General features: G+C 61.1%; 2 protein-coding genes across 2 annotated transcripts; one reads left to right on the forward strand and one right to left on the reverse strand.

Moving 5' to 3' along the window:
* Positions 1-995: 995 nt before the first annotated feature.
* Positions 996-3,450, forward strand: SMIM1 (small integral membrane protein 1 (Vel blood group)). The gene is made up of 3 exons (XM_087820760.1): positions 996-1,061; positions 2,837-2,975; positions 3,242-3,450. Exons 2-3 carry the CDS (start codon positions 2,891-2,893, stop codon positions 3,388-3,390), a joined length of 234 nt encoding a protein of 77 aa, XP_087676886.1. The 5' UTR covers positions 996-1,061; positions 2,837-2,890; the 3' UTR covers positions 3,391-3,450.
* Positions 3,451-5,561: 2,111 nt separating this feature from the next.
* Positions 5,562-14,501, reverse strand: LRRC47 (leucine rich repeat containing 47). Its single transcript, XM_016213528.2, has 7 exons — positions 13,887-14,501; positions 10,302-10,754; positions 8,857-8,973; positions 7,889-8,004; positions 7,237-7,339; positions 6,904-6,993; positions 5,562-6,752 (listed from the first exon to the last, which is right to left on the reverse strand). Exons 1-7 carry the CDS (start codon positions 14,499-14,501, stop codon positions 6,504-6,506), a joined length of 1,743 nt encoding a protein of 580 aa, XP_016069014.2. The 3' UTR covers positions 5,562-6,503.
* Between the last annotated feature and the right edge of the window lie 358 nt (positions 14,502-14,859).

The raw sequence follows: 14,859 nt of genomic DNA on the forward strand, positions 1-14,859 counted from the left end.
GGGCAGAGCTCGAGGAGGGCGCGCGGGTCTGCGATGCTCAGCAGACCATCGAGCGCAGGAGGCCGGGGCCCCGCGCTCTGCTCGGCGCCCACCTGCGCCCCCACCGCCTGCGCCCCACCGGACAGCCCTGCCGCCCGCGCGGGGCTGCAACAGTGGGGGAGGGGCTCGAAGGTCCGGCCCTGGCTAGGCCCTGGGGGGGCCGCGCGCCCAGGCGCCCAGGTCTCGGAGCCCGACCCCCGCAGCCCCGCTGCCCCGCTGCCCAGCCCCTGTCCTGTCCCGCCCTCGAGACCGCCCAGCCCGCAGGCCTCTTCCAGGCGCGGGATCCGCCCGGTCGGCTGCGCCCACCTGACCTGGCCCCGCCCCCAGGACCTGGCCCCGCCCAGGCGCCGGATCTGTCCGGTCGGCTGCGCTCTTCGGACCTGGCCCCGCCCACCCGACCCCGCCCCACCTGACCTGGCCCCGCCCCCAGGACCTGGCCCCGCCCCACGAGGCCCCGCCCAGGCGCCGGATCTGTCGGGTCGGCTGCGCTCTCCGTACCTGGCCCCGCCCACCCGACCCCGCCCACCTGACCTGGCCACGCCCTCCAGACCTGGCCCTCCCCCGAGGCCCCGCCCCTCGGGGAGCCTAGCTGCCGCCCAGGCCCCGCCCGCCCAGACTCGGTGCGCGCCTGGGAGCCTGAGCCAGGTGACGCGCGAGGTCGGGGTGCAGCCTCCTCCGGCCTCCGGGGCTGTGGGTGGGAGGGGGCGTCGGGGCGGGTGTGGGGGCGCCTTGGCTGCCGCAGCCCCGGCCCTCCGAGGCTTGGCCTCCCTGAGACCCGGGGTGGGGGTCGGGAGGCGTGGGTTGTGCGGGTCCCACCGACTCTGGCCTGACCCATCCAGGCGCGGCCAGCTGCGGCCGCCTGGGGACTCCCCAGGGCCCCTCCTCCTCAACTCTCCTTTCTGTTTTTTAAGGTTGGACACGTCGGTCGGGGCTGGAGGAGGCGAGCTTCCCAGGCCAGGTCTGACCACCTTCCTGGGCCCCAGCGGCGGCAGTGCCCCGTCCCTGGCCAGGCATCCTGCTTTGTAAGTTGTGCGCTTTGGCGGTGGAGGGTTCTGAGGTATGAGGAGCCCTGTCCTCACCCTCCCAGGACATGGTGGTACCTCTGAGGCTCCCAGGGCTTGGCAGGTGTCCCTGCCTGGTAGCGCAGCCCCAGGCTTCTGGGACACAGTGTGACCATTGTGCGGGGGGTTGGACGGGCGATGACTGAGGGCTGAGGCCCTCAGGGGCTAGCTCTAAGCGCCTGGCCAGCTCCTGGTGGCTTTGTCCAATCAGGACTACTTGAGAGCCACAGTGTACAGCCATTTGCAAAGGACAAGAACCCGCAGCCACAGGCTTGGCTAGATGGGGGCTGGCCCTCCCACCAAGCCGCCCCCGGTGGGGCAGCTGGTGTGGACACAGAGGCAGCACCCTCAGGGCTGGTGTGTCAGGATGTCCTGGTTGCAAGGCAGCTGCTGTGGCTCCAGCCATCGCATCAAGGCGGGGGGAAGGAGGTGGCTGCTGTTTCTCTCAGGACAGCATTAGCCTCCCCACCCCCTGCTGCACCCCCACCTGTCGCCCAGCACCTTGACCGCATCTGGGTGACATAGGAAAGCCGGGACCAGGGTATCAAGCTTGTCTTAGCCTGTGGCTCACACTTTGGGCTGCCCACGGGAGGGAAGGGGGTGGGTGTGAGGCAGGCAGCTCACGGAGTTGGCCGGTCTCCCCTCTCCTGGGCACACCCTGGGAAGGAAGAACACACTGGTACAAATGCGTGGCCTCCCTCAGGCCTGTTCTGAACAGGGCCCCACCTGAAGACGGCTTGGTGGCCTAGAGGCAGCGCCCCCCCCCCCCCCGGCCTGGGAGGTAAAAAGGGCAAATACGGGGCATGCCAGGCCTTGAAGAGCTGCCTGGCGCTGTGACTTTCTGGCTGGCTTCTCGCAGCTAAGTGTCCTCCGTGCTGTTTTGTTGTTGCAGTTGACCCTCACCTGAGGATACTTGCCCGTTGATTTTTAGAGGGCTCGGAAGGGAGGGAGAGAGAAACAGAAACATCAGCTGTGAGAGAAGCACATCGATTGGTTGCCTCCCTCGCGCGCAGCTGGGGCTGGGAATCGAACCTACCGCCCCACCTCTAACCGCGGAGCAACACTGGCCAGGGTGCCCCTGTGCTTTTAAGCCTCTGTGTCCAAGGCTACCCGGGACCAAGGTCAGCGTTTCCCAGGCTGGTGGGGGCTGAGCCAAGTCTCAGCCCCTAGAAGTGAGGGGCCTGCTGCTGCCTGCACAGCTCCTGGACCCCCAACAGTCCCAGGTGCCCCCCGAGCCCCGGTTCCTCCCACAGGCAGTGCTGGGGGAGGGACTAGAGTGCTGCAGGCGGAGGACACAGCTTCTGCAGGGCCAGCCAGGCTTCCTCCCCAACCAGACAGGCCTTACCAGCCACCAGCCAGCCCCATCCCTTCCTTCCCAGTCTCCAGAGGTGGCCGGGCCTTATCTGTCTGGAATGGGGCAGAAGGGGGTTATCGGCTCTGTGGGCCTGGCTGGCTGGGAGGCCCCAGGGCCCGGGGGACACTCCCTCTCACATTCCTGAGTGCAGGGCTCTTGGACTTGCAGCCTCCCTGGGTTGGAATTTCCACTTTGCCCCCTCCCATGTGACTCTGGGCAAGTGGCTTAACCACCCTGGTCCTGGCCACCTCATAAGCAGAAGAGAGGATGGGGGTAAAGGAGCCATCCCACCTTACTGCCTCTCTGCCCCCTCCCTGGCCCCAAGGGACCCTGCCCCTGACGGCACCCTTGCCCCCGGCACTTGCTGGGCCCTGCTCTACAGGGAAGTCAAGCTCAGAGGCCCGGGTGCCCTCTGCCCCTGCGTCACGCCCCCAGCATGCAGCCCCAGGACACCAGTGTGCAGTACAGCAGGTGGGATGACGTCAGCATGGGTGCTGTGTCCAGCACAGAGGAGGCCTCCGGCTGGGAGAGGTGAGCACCGAGGGAGCAGCTACCTGGGTCCACAGGCCCCTCGGGCCCCCTGCAACCCTGCCTGTCCCTCCTACCAGCCTCTGCTCCATGCCCACTGGATGCCCACTCCACAGTCTGAGCAAACTTAGGCCCTTCATCTCTGCTGCTTCCCCACTGGGCTCCCTCTGGGCTCACAAGTCCAATAGAGTGCCTCCCCCCCACCTTCCTTCGGGGTCCACCTGCCCCTCCCCCCTGGGGGGGCTTTCCTGGGGCTCAGGAGCTGGCTGTTTTCACCCTAGGCTCTCCGGGAAGCTGTGCTCAGGCAAGCTGGGCGTCGCCATGAAGGTGCTGGGAGGAGTGGCCGCCTTCTGGGTCATCTACATCCTGGGCTACATCACCGGCTACTTCATACACAAGTGCAAATAAGTGCTGGCCGCATGCCATCGGGGCACAGGCTGGGGGCACACGGGGCTACGAGGACCCCTTCATACACAGGCCCCATGGACATGCATCCGTATACAGACTCCCCACCACACACACACACCACCAGATAGCTGAGGGGCTATGTGTGTGGCCCTCTTCCCTCCCTCCCAGGGGCTGAGACCTGCCTGGAGGACATTTCCCAGGCAGAGCAGGGAGCGAGGCCTCGGCCCTTACCCCAGGCATCTTTCCTTCCTGGGCTGTGCACTCCCAGGGACAGCCCAGCGGGAGGGGGCGCAGAGCGTGCAAGCTCCCCAAAGCGGTCATTAAACTCTGTTGAATGATGATGGATGTCGGTCACGGGCCCCAGGCCAGGCGACTCGATGGGAGACCAGCTGGAGGGCATCTGGCAGCGGTGAGCAGGCCTGAGGGAAGGGCTTGCCTCTCGTGCTAGGCTTGGGGCCTCGGAAGGTGCCCCCTCCTGTCCCTTCACGGTCCCCTTTCTCAGCAGTGCCCTCCCCTATTGTGCATGTGTCTCAGGCCCCGCAGACGCTTGCAAGACACCTCAGGACTGAGGGCGGGAGATGAGGGCAGTCACTGTCCTTGTAGGCCTGTGTCAAGTCGGGAATGTCAGGCCAAGCTGGTGGGAGGTCATAGACCCCCCCAGAACCAGCCTACAGGGGTGCAGCCGGGTCAGGTGGACATCAGGTGACCCAGCCCCATCTAGGTGATGTTTGGGCTCAGACCCCGAGGAGGAAGGCAGGCAGGTCTCTGGGTCCTGGTGGGCCTGCTATGGGTGGGGGCCAGGGAAGCAGGTTACGGGGCAGTGGGGAGGGCCTGGTTCATCCAGCTCTGGTCTCTGGGCCTCAGCACCTGTTTCCAAGATGACCCCACATCTGGCGAGGGAGGGGTGCAGCTGGTCCGCCACTACTAGCCTCACACATGTGCCCCAGCTGGAGTCCCTCCTGGCCATCCCAGGACAGGGTGGGGGCACTGGCCTCTGGGCATTTGGCAGTCTGCTCCGGATGTGCAGAAGCTGACCGAAGGTGTGGACAGAGAGGAGAGGTCCTGGCTACCCCCTGACGTCAGAGCTGCCTTGGGCTCCAGGACCAAGGTCCCTGAGCAGCTGCTGGGTGGGAGCAGGTCTGCTGAGGGACAGGTCAGATGTGCCTGGTCCATGCAAGGCTGGAGTACCCTGGGCAGATAGGGCAGGGAGGAGTGGCAAGCAGGTGTGATCCAGGTGTGAGGGGCACTGCTGGGAGTTAGAGGAGGGGAGTGACCTTGGAGACCCTGCAGCTCGGTCCAGCACTGCCTGGTGACACTGAAGTCCTCATAAACTCCCTTCTGGGGCCCAGAAGATGTCAGAGGCCAACACTGGTGCCAGCTGGAGCTGCCCCAAAGTGGCCTGTGCACCTATAGTCTGGTTGGTCTCAGGAGAGCCAGGTGCACCCCAGGTGCAGTGTCCCTGCCTGTGGGCTGTCGGCACCCCTGCCCTGTCTGTGGGGGGAAAACTGCAGGCAGAGGCCCAAAGGGACACATGGGGCCTCTGAGACCTGATCCCCCAGGGCCCCAGCTGTACCAAAGTGGCTTTGGTCCCAGGGCCCTGGGCCCTGTACTGGGCACAGTCCTTAGGGCCCCCGAGGTGGTCAGGGAGAGGAGGGGACAGGATCCTGCTGCCACTGTCCAGCCTCCTGACATAGGTTAGGAAGGGATGATCTGCTGGACAGGGGGATCTGCATGTGACATGATGTGGCCACTGAAACACGAGGCCCGGGAGCCCTGGCTGTGTCCTTACCTCCACCCAGAGCTCCTGCCAGGGCTCCACTGTGACCTGCAGACCCTGTGCCAGCTAGTGTCAGCAGCCCTGACTGCTTGAGGGTCCTGAAAGGACAAGCCAGGGACACTTGGCAGGCTCGGGGTGGGGGGTGGGGGCGCAGGGCAGAAGGGAGCAGTCACTGGCTTGCCCATTTCAGCAGGGTCAACGATGGGAAGGCTTGGTGGTCACGAGACAGGCCCAGGTCTCAGGCCACCCCACCAGGTCCTACAGAGCAGGCTGGCCGAGCTCAGGGACCCACAAGGTTCTGCTCAGGTCTCCCATGCAGGGTCCCAGGCCTTGCGCATGTCTGGTTCTGATGGCTAAACGCTCCCCCCAAATCAACAAAACAAATCTTCCAGGTTAAAGGCCGAGTAAGTGGTGTCCCTAAGCAGCAAAACCTGAGGTGTCCGTTTCTCATGCTCCAGCCAGGTCTGAACCAGGGAGGCCAGTAGAGCTCTAGCCAGCTGGCTCCCTGGACATAAGAATGTTCTGGCTCCGGGAAGGGGCCCCCGCGTGCGCTCAAACAAACACTGATAGACACAGATGGTTTATGGCCAAGACATTCAAAACTGGAAACGCCTACAGTGTAAGATGCCACAGACCCATCCACCTGGCACACACCTCCCGCCTCTGCCATCCTGCCCATGGCCCTCCGACAGCTGATAGGTCATAGAGGGACAGTCCTGTCAGTCCGTGAAGCCCATTTTGTGATGGAAACCTGCATATTTCATAAGATGCGGGTCCTGATGACTGTTCATCACCGTGGGGCTCACTTACAAAAGAATCCCACTGATTCTTCTCACCCCCTGGCCGGCCCAGCAGGCACTCAGATGAGGGGCTCTGCCAGTAGGCTCTTCACATCTCCACCCCCTAAGTGTCCAACAGCAACGTTGAGAAATTTACTGAAAAACTACATTTTTACAAAAGGACTGCTTCACTGCAGGCTGGAGAACATGAGGCCACGCAGCGTCTCCGGCTAGACCTGAGCATCTGACCCGCAGGGCCTCTTCCCACCAGCAGCCCGTGTCTCCGCGACTTAAGCACCTTCTGAACAGTGTGCTCCATTCCACCATTTGAATAATTTCACCAAAAGCCTTAATTAGTAAGAGCTGCAGAGGCAGGACAATTTAAGCTCATGACGACGTGGCACGCCATTACGGCAGAATCTTCTGGAAACTGGACAAAGAAGGGAGACAGCTTAAAAAACGCCGAGGGGGAGAGGACAGTGTGATGAACAATTTACAACCACTGCACGTGAGCCCTGCAGAGGCAAAGCTGTCAGGCGTCGGGAGGAGCGGGCACCTCAGCGGATCACGGTCACGTGGGAGGCAGCGGTGCCCAGGTCCGTCTTGGATGGGTACACCACCCTCAGGTGCCCCTCCTCATCCACCACCCGGACCTGCTCCACCACCAGGGGGGCACTCCCGTCCTTCTCAGCACTAGGGTTCGGCCTGGGATCCGGAGCTGGTCCAGAGGGGGCGTCAGCTTCAGAATCCGAGACAGATTCCGTCTCTTTATTTTCTAAAGTGTATCTGTTGAGTTCTGCGATTTTCTGCAAATGAAAAATCTCTCCTTAACCCAAAGATTAGAAGCGACCCTGGGAAGATGCTTTGCAACACAGACCACGGTAGGAGGGGCCATGTGGAGGGCACGGGACATGTGTGGTCCCCGTGGCCCGTGGCCTGGGAGGGCCAGTTACTCACCAGGACAAGGGCATCCATGACGTCTTTGCAGATCTGCAGACTCGTCCCACTTGTCACTTCCAAAAACAAGTCAGAAGTTGTTTTCTTGATCTTAAAAAGGAATCAGGAAGATTTCAGAAAAGAGTAAAGTTATCAAAAGTAGATACCAGCAACTGCCGCGTTTAATCTGAGGAAACCCTCATAATCGGTGTCCCTCAAGCCCAGACCACCGCCTTCCTGTGCACAGGCGCCCCGGGAGGCTACGCGCACGAAGACGTGGTGTGGCCCAGGCAAGGGCCCCGCACAGCCCCAGGCTTACGGGAACAGACACAGGGATGTTTGCAGACAACCCACCTTCGTCTTCTCACTGTTGGTTATGGGCGGGAAGGAAATGACGTCACCATCGGCATCCACTAGGCAAGGGTATTGCTCTTTCCCATCCAGCAGGTGGAGGTATCTGAGGAGAAACCCGTTACAGCGAAGCTGCCACAACGCACCTGCAGGTTAAACTGGGCAAATCACAGCTCTTTACACCAGTGAGATCCAGGGCACGTCCAACAGCTCAAGGGAAGGAACGTCCGAAGCCTGTGTACACAGGGATGGCAGCTGGGCTAAGGAGGCAGGACTGTGGCCTCAGGGACGTTTCTCAACTGTGTGACTTCTGGGTAAAATGCTGTGGGTTTGGTGGTCTCCCTGGGGCTGGTGGGAGATGTGGTTCTCTCCCCCACCTGCATCCTTGGTGCCGTCCCGGGGGCCACCCTCCTGAGGTGGCACAGGACTTCCGTCCTCACACAGGCTCCCTCGGGCATGGCATCCAATCCCCACATGCCCCCGAGATGCGGGTCTAAGAGGAGTGCCTCTCACCTCACATGAGTCCCTAACAGGTGAGGGAATGAGCTCTGGGGAGATTTCTCAAGTTTTGGCAACTTCAGGAGCTTCCTAGCTGGCAGTGAATGACAGAGGACGGCACGTTGGGACACCCTGCTGCCCCCTGCGCCCTGCCCACCTGTGCAGGCCTGAGACTGTCTGCCGCTTCTTCTGCTTGCGGTGCTCCTCGGCCTCCAACTGCAGCTGCCGAACCAGGTCCTTAGCCTTGACTTCTTTGCGCCCCAGGGGGGCGATCTTTAGGGTGAAACCTCCAGTCAGCTCATGTGGACACACTCGCGGCCACACCCCCCATCCTTTCACTCACTCTGAGCATGTGGCCCCGCCCCTCCTCTGTCACCCTCCATGGAGAGGCCACAGCTGCCCCACAGCTGACAGTTCTGCCCCTGCATCTTGCGTGGTCACACGTGCCTTCAGAGTCACTTAGGAGCCCAAATGCCCACACATTCCAGTCCTTCTGAAACTGGGCTTAACCTTGAACTCGCCCAACACAGAGCTGCGTTTCCAAGGCTATAGATTCTGGAAGACCGAGGACAGGTAGCAGCAGGGCCTCAGGGGGGGCAGGCAGGCAGGGGGCACTGGGACCCTCCCTGCCCAGGACCTCAGGGCCCTGTGCAGAGGTCAACAGAACAGGGCAGGACCTCGACGGGACAGCTCACTGAAGCCAGACCCACACAGGGGTTTTGCAACTGGGATACAAACCACACGTTTTTGGTTCTAAGTCAGTGAGCAAATGAAAATCACTTTCAAGTTCTGACTTCCCTTGAGGAGCTTGCTTCCCAAGGTGCCTAGGAGCCTGCTCTGAGCTGTCGGAGTGACTATGAGCAGGGCCCTAAGCTGGTGGAGTGACTGTGAGCAGGGCCTGTGCTGTTGGAGTGACTGTGAGCAGGGCCCTGTGCTGTCGGAGTGACTGTGAGCAGGGCCCTGAGCTGTCGGAGTGACTGTGAGCAGGGCCTGCCCTGAGTTGTGCTGGGTACCTGTGAGGAGTGCCGCATGACTCTACCTTAAAACGCTCTGACACAACATGTACTTTCTTGAAACACACAAAGGAACATTCAGACTGCAAACCCAGAAGGGGTGCCGTGTCACCTTGAGGTCCTGCGGCAGGCGGGTGGTGTACAGCAGCGGACCCCGGACGGTGTGGAGGTCATGGGTCGCGATGGTGGCTGCTGTCCGTTTCTCACAGAGGTCCTCGTGGAGCTTCGTCTGCAACACGAATTCGCAGGTGAGCAAAGCTCAGTGTGCCCAGCACAAGGCACCGGCGAACCTGCAGGGGCAGGAGCTGCCCAGCCCACTTGGCACCGCAGACTCCCAGCCAAATACCCATTTTGTGAAACCATCCTTGGAAAACAGTTTTATTCCTTTACCCACAAAATGTCTTCTCCCTGACTCTAGAACACAATATTTGAGGCTTCAAAGAACCTATCCTGCACTAAAATCTACGGCTTAAAAACACCTGGCTTTGTGTGCCTTTTGCTTCCTCCCTGAGACACAACATCCAGAGCCACCTCTGTCCCCGCAGGGCCACTCAGGGTCTCACTCATGTCAAAGAGGTGCCTTTTATTTCAAGAGCTAGGCACACAGCAAGGAACACAACCCATCAGGAAGCTTGTCTCGCTAAAACCTAAACGAGTGAACGATTCTCATGGGAAATGCTGGCAGGAATCAACGATTCTGATACCATCTCGAGTGAAACTAAACTGTCACGTATCACAGAAACCAGAAACTCCACCAAAATCTCAGAAACTGGAGGGACACCGACTTCCCATGGCAACAAAACCATCTTCAGAAATAGGGTTTGCCCTGGCCAGCGTGCCTCAGAGTGCCGGCTCTCAAACTGGCAGGTCTCTGGTTTTATTCCCAGTCAGGGGCATGTACCTGGGTTGCAGGTTAGATTCCCAGCCTTGGTGGGGAGGCACCCAATCGATGTGTGTGTCTCTCTCCCCCTCCCACTCTCTCTAGGGAAAAAAAAAAAAAAAAAGCAATAAAAGCCCTGGCTGGTGTGGCTCAGTGGATAGAGCATCGGGCCACAGACTGAAGGGCCCCGGGTTTGATTCTGGCCAAGGGCACATACCTGGGCTGCAGGCTCGACCTCTGCTCCCGGTTGGGGCATGTGGGAGGCAACCAATCAATGTCTCTCTCTCACATGTTTCTCTCTTTCCCCAAAATCAATGGGAAAAATATCTTCAGGTGAGGAATAAAAAAGATAAAAATTGAAAGAAATACGGCTCAACTCTGAGAGCTGTGGGTGAAGAGCAGGAGGAAGGGCCCTTCCACCCGGGGCACCCCCCAGGCATACAGGGTTCTGTCTGTGCAAGGTGCCCGAGACGCGCCCAGTGCACTCGGCTGCCCGACAGCCCTGTGGCCTGAGGCAGGTCCCTCCTGCTCACAGCACACACTGCCTGAGCCACGCTCACCAACATCCTGTTATGTTCCCATTTCCCAGGCAAGGAAACTTAGGCACACAAAGGTGACAGGACAAGGTCACTTCCCACATTCTCATCCCCACCCGTCCGCTGGCCACCTGCACCCACCTGAGAGGCGAGGAAGCGCTTGAGTGAGTTCCCGGTGTGCAGGTCCATGCCCCTTACGACAGCCCCCACGATGAATGGCCGGACGTCCCTGACCTCCGGGCTGGCCGTGACGGTCAGCGGGGCGGGGTTCTCGGAGACATGTAGCACCCTGAGCAGCAGCTGGCTGGCCTCACCCACCTCCTCCTCGCCCTCACCCCCCTCCCGCTTCCTCCTCTCCCTCCTCTTTCTCCGGCTCTCTTCCTTCTCGGGCTCGGCCTTGCCCTTGCCCTTGCCGCAGCCCCTGCCGCCCACCCTCAGGTACTCCAGGATGGACTTGGTCTGGCAGCTGCTGACCATCTTCTCCAGGCGTCTGTCCTTCAGCCTGTTCCCGCGGAAGTTGACCTCCTTGAGCTTGGGGCAGTCAGCCAGCTCCGCGGGGATCTCGCTCAGCTGGTTGTTGGAAAGGTCCAGTGTCTGCAAGGCAGGGAGAGCCCATCAGACTCCTGGACTCCGGCCCAGCTCCGGGACAGGACACACCACGCGCCGCGGCACCTCTCCCAGCCCCTCACCAGCACCACCAGCAGTGATCAAGGCGGCTTCTCTGGGGGAAGGAGCTGCTGGCATGGCCAGTGGTCTCTAGGAAACACCTGTCTGCCCCTCAGCTTCCTTGGGGTCACAGCTACAGCAACATTTTAGGTGGGTGGATGGATGGTCAGAGGAACAAGACAGCAAGGGACAGGGGAACAATCAATTGGCTTATGAAAAACGAGTCTTTCAGATGACAGGTGCCCCACAAAGTGGTGCTAAGGTTTTTTAAGTTAAACATGCTAACCGAGCACACAGGAGAAACGTACTCTCCCCCCACACTGACACAGCCCGGGCAGCAAGTGGGAACTGGTGCTAACACTGCTGGGGTCACAGGCCCTGCTGTGACCCAGGAGGGTGCTGGGGCCCACTGTCTGCCCCTGTAGAGCAGGGGTCAACCTTGTACTCAGAACAGGAATGAAAGGGCACAAAGTAAGCCAGATTTGGCCTTCAGTCACCACTAGGACCGAGCAGCAGAGGGGCCACTGCATGGCCACCTGCCTACTCTCCAGGCCTTTTGCCACTCAGGCTAGACTGGATAGGGTGGGGGCAGATAGACTGTATCTCCCCTCCCACTCCCCTGGCAGCTCCTCCCATCAGGAGGCGGAGCCTGCACTCAGCCTTTGAATCCTAACCCACAGCCACCATGATAGTGCCAGGTCCTGGGCCCAGGATGGCAGCCTGCACACTGCCCTAAGAAGCCAGCCTCTGGCATTGGAAAAGATTGGGTTGGAGGATGGGGCCGGCAGGGCCCATGTGCCCGTGTGCCCCTTGCTTGCCCCAAGCTGGGAGAGCAGGGGAGGGCTCCTGTCTCAGGTCAGGCTGGGCTGGTCTGCATGCAGCCCTGTCGGCACACACTGGCTCTGCAGTCCCTGCACTGTCCAAAGGGGCTTTGGCCAAACAGCCTGCCGACTCCACTGGCGTCATCCTCACCACTGCAGGAAAACACGGCTGGCTGGGTGGCTGGGTGGCTGGGATGTGTCTGCCTGCGTGATGAAGAGACCCTGGCAGCTCTGCCTTCCTGCTCTGAGGAGCCCTGAGCTGCCATGTGAGAGGTCAGACTGTCTTGCTGGGAGGGAGAGGTCCCGAGCTGACGTGGAGAGAAGCCCAGCTGTCCGACACTCCAGCCGAGCTGGCCCTGAGCCTGCAGCCAGCTGGACCAGCCACACACGATCCACAGAAGGCAGGGACTTTCCCTCTGAGCCCAAGAACTTGGAGAATCGTTAGCAACCAAAATGACTGCTGTTTTCAGCCAGTCTTAGAGCAATAACACAGCCAGAGACAACTACACAAGCCCCACCCAACACCTGTCTGACCCTCAGCTTCCTGGGGGTCACAGCTACAGCAACGTTACAGGTAAATGGTCAGAGGAACAAGACAGCAAGGGACAGGGGAATGAGCAATTGGCTTATGACAAATGAGTCCTTCAGATGAGAGGTGCCCCACAAAGTGATGTTAAGGTTTTTTAAGTTAAACATGCTAAGGGGGGGGCTCACCTATTTCTCTTAACTACACACTCGCCCGTCTGTGTCTCACAGGTGGGTAGACTGAGCTGAAACCCATGCTTCCCATTTCCTCCACTCCAGCTGTGTTCCCAGGGCACCAGGAAGGACACAGAACACCTCTGCCCTCCACACCCCCGCACGTGGGCAGCAGTGCAGCTCCTCACTGCATCCCTCATGGAGGCATTTTAGAAAATGTCACCCCCCCACCAGGATATCTAAGCCCAAATAGGATTCCAAGTAGTCCCGCATGGTATTCTCTGAGAAACAGGTCCCTTCGCATGACAGAAATCCAATGGGAGTCTAAAGATGCTGAACAGGATGGATCAGGTGAGGGGACTGAATAAATGAGACCACCCTTTGCCACAGAGGAGGGTGTTTGGACACAATAGAGATGCCAACTCGACTGGGTGGTACCACAGAGGGTTGGACAGAAAAAACACCACAGGCTCTAAGAGATAGAACTGTGTGCTCACAAGATGCAAGACTGAGCCACACGCCTAGAACATCAACTTTCTGCAAGAACAAGAGATCTATCAGATGGAGATGGAGTAGAGAGTGCTGTACACCGTGTCCCATATACCTGAGCCCCTAAGCGCCTCATCTGCCGCAGCTTCTTCCCGGAAATGCCAGCAAGCACATGTCATTCTGCAGAGGGGGCTCATCTATTTTTCTTAACTCTACACAAACCTGTGCACGCGTATGCGTGGGCGCACACACACATACACGTACTATCTTTATATAGATATATCTTTACACAGAGATATAGATGTATTTGTAAGATCAGTTGGCAACATCTTAAGAGCAATTTCCCCTGCAAATAGATCAGTTGCTAAACTGTACACACATTTTACTGTTTGAGAAACATATGCATTAAAAGTATGAAAAATAGGGGAAAGAAACACAGTGAAAAGGACAGGGGAAAGAACACTGGACAAGCGCCTGCAGACCGGAGTGAGGTGGTGGCTCCGCGGGCACCTGCTGTGAGCCCAGCATTAACCTGGGGCCTGGAGACCCAAGATGGATATGTGAGCAGACCCCACCCAGACACTGCAGTCCACAGGAAAACCCACATCACATGCTGTTTACTCTGGGCAACCCTCTCCAGCCTTCTGGAAAACAGGAATAATAACCCTACTGTCCAGGGCTGTTGTGCGTGTGTGTGTGTGTGTGTGGGGGGGGGGGGGGGGTCAAGCGAAATGTACATAAAGTCACACCGCGTGGCATTATGCAAATTCTAGTCATTTCACAACCCGCAGCCATGTCTGGGCGGCCCCTCCAAAAGGCTCATTTGGTCATTTCACAAATGCTTGAGATACAAACATTCAGCCACGGGCCCTGCTGCAGACGGGCTCCGACCTGAGAAGGAAGCCAGGTTTGCTCACAGAGAGGACGCGGGGTGTTAGGCGCGGAAGTCCAGCTGGGACCCGTGCGGGGCGACTTGAGGGCACAGATTGGGGGGGGGGGGACGGCCTCCCAGGCCCGGCGCCCACCCTGCCCGCACCGGGGCCCCGCTGACCTTGAGCGAGGCCAGGTGCGCGATGTCGGGGCTGAGCTCCCGCAGGCAGTTGTCGGCGGCCGCCAGTTCGCTGAGCAGCGGCAGCGCGCCGGGGCGGAAGAGCTCGGCGGGCAGGGAGTCCAGGCGGTTGCCGGTGAGGTTGAGGGTCTGCAGGCGCGGGGCGCAGCGCGCCAGGTCGGCGGGCAGCTCGCGCAGCCGGTTGCCGCTGAGGTTGAGGCTCTGCAGCTGCGGGAGGCCCGGCGGCTCGGCGGGGCCCAGGCCCTGGCCCGGCGGCAGGGCCTCCAGCGCGTTGCCCGACAGGTCGAGCACGCGCAGCGCGGGCAGCGGGCCGAGCTCGGGGCTCAGGCCGGGGCCCAGCGCGTTGCGCCGCAGCACGAGGCTCTGCAGCTGCGGGAGGCCCTGCGCCAGGCCCGGGCCCGGCTCGCGCAGGCTGCCGCAGCCGCTCACCTCCAGGTAGTGCAGCAGCGTCAGCGAGAAGAGCCGCGGCGGCAGCCGCCCGCCCGCCGCCCGCACGCGCTCCTCCAGCGTGGGCCCCGTCAGCTGCAGCTCCCGCCGCCGCTGCTGCTCCGCCAGGTCCAGCTCGGGCCAGGCCTCAGACACCGCCGCCGCCGCCATCGCGCCGCGGCTTCCGCAGCCCGGCCCGGCGCGCCCGGGGCACGCCGCGGCACTTCCGGCGCGAGTGACGTCACATCCGGCTCCGACCGGAAGGAGCTGCGGAGGACGCGCTCGGGCGCTTGGACTACCTGGGCGCCGGAGGTTCCGGCCGCGCTTCTGCTCGGCGGGTTGAGTCCGGGCCCGGGCCCGGGCCCCGCCCCGCCCGCCCCCGCCCGTCGCGGCCCCGCTGGGCGGAGCCCGGAGCTCGGAGCCCGGGGCCGGGGCCGGGACCGTCCCGCCTGCGCCCGCGCCGTGGCTGCCCCGGGCCGAAGGGCTCTGCGCGGGGAGGACGGGAGGCCGAGGGCGGCGAGTGGGCTCC

Source organism: Miniopterus natalensis, chromosome 9 (genome assembly GCF_054644295.1).
Source record: "Miniopterus natalensis isolate mMinNat1 chromosome 9, mMinNat1.hap1, whole genome shotgun sequence".
Lineage (NCBI taxonomy): Eukaryota > Metazoa > Chordata > Mammalia > Chiroptera > Miniopteridae > Miniopterus > Miniopterus natalensis.

Excerpts from the sequence above, each read along its gene's own strand:
- SMIM1 (XM_087820760.1), top strand. The coding sequence starts at position 2,891 with ATGCAGCCCCAGGACACCAGTGTGCAGTACAGCAGGTGGGATGACGTC. Across the intron at positions 2,976-3,241 it reads CAGCACAGAGGAGGCCTCCG|GAGCTGGCTGTTTTCACCCT; the intron begins GCTGGGAGAGGT and ends CCTGGGGCTCAG.
- LRRC47 (XM_016213528.2), bottom strand. The coding sequence starts at position 14,501 with ATGGCGGCGGCGGCGGTGTCTGAGGCCTGGCCCGAGCTGGACCTGGCG. Across the intron at positions 10,755-13,886 it reads CGCACCTGGCCTCGCTCAAG|ACACTGGACCTTTCCAACAA; the intron begins GTCAGCGGGGCC and ends CCTGCCTTGCAG. Across the intron at positions 6,753-6,903 it reads TCATGGATGCCCTTGTCCTG|AAAATCGCAGAACTCAACAG; the intron begins GTGAGTAACTGG and ends TTTCATTTGCAG.